At 28.2% G+C, this 5,942-nt stretch overlaps 1 protein-coding gene across 1 annotated transcript; it reads left to right on the top strand.

Moving 5' to 3' along the window:
- The first annotated feature begins 2,117 nt into the window (after positions 1-2,117).
- Positions 2,118-5,648, top strand: LOC107440056 (cuticle protein 2). The gene is made up of 2 exons (XM_016052834.2): positions 2,118-2,261; positions 4,381-5,648. Exons 1-2 carry the CDS (start codon positions 2,169-2,171, stop codon positions 5,047-5,049), a joined length of 762 nt encoding a protein of 253 aa, XP_015908320.1. The 5' UTR covers positions 2,118-2,168; the 3' UTR covers positions 5,050-5,648.
- Positions 5,649-5,942: the final 294 nt, after the last annotated feature.

Genomic DNA, 5,942 nt, shown 5'->3' with positions numbered 1-5,942 from the left:
AATAGATATTAATTCAGTTTCACCTAAAATATGCGACTTAAAAAGTAAGGAATAAAAACAAGAACAATTGGATTTAAAAATATTAAATAAATTAATTTCCAGGTAGCATTTCTTTTTTTAAATTTTTTTAATTTGGGATTAATCGATATTTGCTTCATCACTAATTTCAAATTTTGATATTTATTTTAGTCTAAGCATTTTTTTAATGAAGTTACAAAAAATATAGTATATTTGTTTTTAAAAAATCCATATTAAACTGAAATAAATAAAATCTGCTAAAATATTAAAACACGTAAATGGGTCATTTTCAAGAAACTCTTCATTTCAAGCCATGGGTCATTTTCAAACACTTTTGAAATCCCAATACTTTAATTTTCATTCCTGAAATAAAATTGAAAGTAACATTTTTAAGTTTTCAAATTAATTTACTGTATATTTTTATTAAACGTATATACATAGAAAGTTTAATTTCAAAAATAATATCAAGAATAATTTCAAAAATAAGTTAGAGTTTATTCAGTATCATCAATTTTTCTCAGTTCAAACATTAAAAGTAAACTTTAAGAAAATCCAATCACATATAAATGTACGATTACCACGAATCATCTTAATGTATTAAAAAAAAACACTTATTTTATAAAAACACTGTTGGATGATGCTCGATCGACAAAGATTGCTCAGAACTAGATAATGAAAGAAAAAGAAAAGAAGGGAAAAAAGAAGAAAACGTCTAGAAAATGAAAATGATGTATTTCACCTCAAACCCAGGTGTCTACAAAGGCAATTACAATTCCAAACAAATGAATCATAATTCAAACATATCAATCAATCAATTACAATTTCAAACAACTTTCTAAAAATGCCAGATGCAGTCAAATTGTCCCAGCCTTCTTTGTCTCTTATTTCTGCAACAACTAAATCAACTGCTACTTAAAAACAATTTTAATTCATCTAGTTGTGAGAAATGTGTTTTATGAAATCTTCAGCAAAGTATATCTAATATTTAGTTGAAAATTACTTTCGAGCAAAAATCTAACATTTTAATATTATCAATAATTTAATGTTTTATTTTTTATTTATCGTGCCTGAAACATTCCAATTACAGGCTTAAATTTCTTTTGCTAGATTTGAAGTGCCCCTTTCTTTTGAAAATTAACCGCATATTTAGGAACATTTTTTTAAAAAAATAAACAAAATATTAATGTACCAAGAGTAAAATATAGAATTATAATCTAATTAATTTTTCAAAACAAATTTGTTGACTTTTACTTAACTAGCCATTTAGAAAAAGGGTAACAAAATAAACGACTATCTCTGAGACAAAGAGACAGATATTATAGGGCAATTATTTTTCTTTTAAGGTGTGCTTTTTTTTTCATTACTTTTATCAACCTTAAATCTTCCTTTATTGTTGGGGAACGCTACTAAAAATTTCTTTCTTTTAGTCAAAAAAGAACACCTGTCACTTGTGATCTTACTCGAGTTGTCACAGAGGAATCTTTAAAGTTCTTCCTCACTTTATTTCACTTCTCTTCATGATAAAGAAAGGCAGGCGATAAAAAGAAATTCGTAGCATTTATTCAGGGAAGCATTTCATTCTAGCTTTTCTCTCTCTATCCGTTCTGTGCATTTCTTCCAAAAGAATGCGACTGTCAATTCTTAGAGCCACAACGGTGGAACTAAATTATGACATTAAAAAATAACAGTTTTGGGAAACTGACGAATCACTAATTATTTCCCTTTGATCAAGGACATTAATACATTCATGGAACGTCATTCAAGTTTCGAATCGTTTGGAATATATGCAGAATTTCGCGGAAAAAGAAAAAGAAATACCGCATCTTCAAGTAAATAAACATGCTCCAAAAACAGACATCGACCTGTGAAATCTGTAAGAATTCGAAGGTCACTCGAATCCTCAATTCCGTAGGTTTTCATCGAACTTGTGTGTGTCCATTGGACCTGGCTCCACCCATATTTTAGAACAATCTTACTTTTTCGCCATTGGGCAAAGAGAAAGTGTACAACCTTGAATTGTATTTGGGTTAATGACAAAAGAAAGATAATTATCAATTTTTTGTTGTCGGACATCCCGACGTACATGTGTGACGTAGGCCCATCGAATTTTTTTTAGAATAAGGAATCGGGATGATTTCGGCAGTATATATATGGCCAGAAAACCGTTATGTAGTCACAATAATCCAAACCTTCCATCCTTTAGCAACAGGTTGAAAGACAGATTTTTTAATATGATTGCTTTGGTAAGTATTCATCTAACAGTAAATCTGTGCTTTTAATTTAATTGTAAAGCTAAAAAATAACAGTATTCTGTCTTTAAGTTTCAAACATATATCTTGTATATAGTATAAGTCTTGGATTCCTCATGAAATCTAGAGAAATGATTTAAAGTTTTAACAATGGACGAATTTATTGCAAAAGAAAATACTGAAATTAATAACATTTTGCTGTATAGTGATAACACTATAAAAATTTTGTATTTGTAAATTCAATATACCATAAAAAATCTGTTTAAATGTTGATCATAAAATTTAAGTAAATAACAATGAAATTAAAATAAATTATCTTCAAGATCGCCTTTTAAAATATTAAATAAATACTCAATCAAATAATAACAGAATTATTATAAGCGTAAACTTATTATTGATTATTTATGTTATAAATAGAATTCTTTTCTATGTTAATATTATAAATTTAACACTTTAATGGTAAAATTTTCAATATATATTTTATGTATCAGAGTTTTACCATAACTTTTAAGTTCACATCTGTATTCGTATTATGTACATGTTTTCGTATATGTGTTGATGTTTTCTTAATATTGCATATTAGTAATTTAATAGCATACTAAAACCTTATAATTAACCAAGCAAAATAATCCTTATGTCGTTTTAAAAATATTCTGAAATTATGAAGTTTTTCTTCATTTAAAAAAATGTGTATAAGACTTTATTAGTTTTTTTTTAAATATTAAGTTCTGAAACGAAAATTATTTAAATTATCTTCAAAATACAACATTTTTATAAAATCAAAAAAAAAAAATTAAAAAATTAAGTTTTTCAGTTTTACTTAAAATGTTAAATAAAAAGATATTTTAGAAAATTTTTTAAATTAATCTTCTTTTATTTCCTAATAGGAATAGATATATTAAATAAATTTTATTCGTATTTAATCAGCCACAAAATTTCTGTGAAGTGGAAGCTATTTTCAATAAATTTGAACCTCAATTAATTTTATAAGCTTTATTAATAAGAATTATTACATGTCATTAAATTCTACGAAAACTTTCTGATTATAAAAGTGAATTTCAAACACTCTACAATGAATAAAACCACCTTCATCAATCAAATCATATTAATTCTTGATATTTCTTTAAAAAATTTTCGCGGTGCAATTTTGTCACAGTATCATTAATATCAACATAATGTGTTTCATTACACAGCAGCGAGGGAGGACGATTAATTAAAAATAAAAATACAAATCCAACACCTCTGCGCCTAGGGTAATAAATTGTCATTTTCCAGCTACTGAATTAGAGAGGTAATTAAGAAGAACTGCCGGCACCATAAATAATAATAGCATAATTGGGTTTGCTTAATTGAAAATAATTACCCACATCCAAAGGTCACTTGCCTAGCTTCTTCTGTTCCATAGATAAGAAACAAGAAAGTAAATATTAAATTTGTGCCGCTGCCTGTCTTTAGAGGATACGGTTGATAAAACTTGAAATTGTTTCAATAACTCCTGTCAACGATGATGTGGTTATCGAGTAAATTATATCGTAGAATTTAGATTTCTTTTGAGATTCGCCATTATTTTCTTCTTGTAATACCGCGCTGTGCTGCGAATCGTTAGGGAAAGTGCTTTCAAAATTTTCCCTACAGAGTCTCCCCATTATTTATTCAACCATTTGTTTGTTCATGTGAGCAAATAAAAGGATATGCATTATTTAAGAAGAATTCTGAAATGTTTATGTTAATATCAAACAAATTTTAATTATGTTTTAAATGTGATAATAGTTGCAATTTATGGAATTGTTTCTTCGAATACCATGTTGTATTGCGGATTATTTTAAAAACTGTGTTCAAATTTTCTATGCAGAGTTTCCGCGTTATTACTCATTTATTTGACTATGTTTGTAAACAATAAACTGCATCATTTGAAATTGATTCTGAAACACTCTCTTTCATATATGCACGAATGAACAATGAAGATTTATTCTTGGTATGAATGTTCTTGATATAAAAATCCAATTGATAGTTTTATCGAAGTTTTAACTTAAAATCTGTGGTATAATAATTAAAGGTATGTGTAATATTTTTTATCCCCTTACTATTCTAAATATGTTGAAATTTTTTTTAGGCTTTATTTTCCTGCCTTCTTGCTTACTGCTCTGCCCAGTACCCATACAATAATGACCCACTCTGGAATGTAAGACAACAACAACAACCAGTACATCACCAACCTCAGCACCACCAACCTCAAAATAACCAAGGAGCCAATGCAGCACCCGTACATTACGTCAGCATTGGCCAACAGCTTCAAGGCGATTACAAATTCGGCTACAACACCGGAAACGGAAATGATGGCAGCTTCCGAGAAGAAACCCGTAATCCCGATGGATCTGTTTCCGGAGCATATGGTTACATCGATGCTTCAGGAAAGCAGAAAATCATCAGATACACTGCTGGAAAAGATGGTTTCAAAGCCGAGGGAGAAGACATTCCAAAAGCACCTCCTGCACCTCAACCTGTTGCTCCTCAACCTCAATACCAACCACAGCCACAGTACAATCCTGCTCCACAATACAACCAAGCTCAACAATACCAACCACAACCCCAGTACAACAATTATGTTCAGCCTCAACCAACCCACAACTACAACCAGTACACTCCACCACAACAGCAATATAACAACAACCAAGGTTCCTACAATCCATATGCTCCTGGCCAAGCCTCTGGAAATAATAACCTGCTGTCTTACAACATTGGAGGTAGCCAACAACCCAACCAAGGCCATTACCAAGGTTGAAATGTTTGGACTCTGATGGTTTAATATCGAAAGCATAAAAAAGGTTTTGCACAAGCATTTAATTGTCTAATATCTACAAGGAGCTACTATTAATTATGAATTATAAGGTGATATACTTTACAGTTAAACGTTCTTAAGCCATATTTAATAGTTTAAAAAAATTCCTTAGTTGATTTTAGACACCCTTAAGGTTGTTACTTTTCAGACTTAGTTTTAAAATCTTTGAGTTAAACTAATTCAAAAAATTTAAGTGGAAGTTTGAATTTAAATGTAGATAAATTTGTTCCAAAGTCACATTCATATTGTTCCACCAGTTAAAATATATTTATTAAACTCATAACGTGTTTTTTTTTGTACGTCTTCTCTGTAAATGATTATTATCATGTCAAAATGAAAAGCATGATAATTTATTCCCAACCTTTTATTTCAAAGTTTTTGAGATTTGTAAACTTTTTTTTTAATTTTTGTTTTATTTATTATACGTACAATATAATGATTTACAAGCATGAAAATTTTCTAAAAATTTCCAACAGCAATAAATGAAACATTTCAAAAAATTCTGTTCAAACGTCTTTTGTTAAATTAATGACATACAAAAAGCAAATCTGTGAATAAAAATAAAAAATTAATTTAAATATAAAATAATTGAAAAATAGTCAGAATTATATAAATAAAAATTTAAAAATAAAAAAAACTATTGGACAATAGATTATTTGAAATTTAAAAAAATTAAACAGTGATAAAAAAAGATAAAACTATAATAAAAAAGATTAAAAAAATGAAATAAAAAAAATTTATAAATAAATTTCAGATTACTTTGCTATTTTCTAATTGTATTTAAAAGGAATTTAAGGTGTTTTAGGGCTTTAGTTATATGCTTACTGCCGTTTATT

Source organism: Parasteatoda tepidariorum, chromosome 6 (assembly GCF_043381705.1).
Source record: "Parasteatoda tepidariorum isolate YZ-2023 chromosome 6, CAS_Ptep_4.0, whole genome shotgun sequence".
NCBI lineage: Eukaryota > Metazoa > Arthropoda > Arachnida > Araneae > Theridiidae > Parasteatoda > Parasteatoda tepidariorum.
Note: the sequence above shows the minus strand (reverse complement) of the source record. Positions and strands in the feature narration are given on the sequence as shown.

What these genes read in the sequence shown, in the direction of transcription:
- LOC107440056 (XM_016052834.2), top strand. Translation starts at nt 2,169, where the DNA reads ATGGCCAGAAAACCGTTATGTAGTCACAATAATCCAAACCTTCCATCC. An exon ending in TTTTTAATATGATTGCTTTG is followed by an intron (nt 2,262 to 4,380) that starts GTAAGTATTCAT and finishes AATTTTTTTTAG; the next exon opens with GCTTTATTTTCCTGCCTTCT.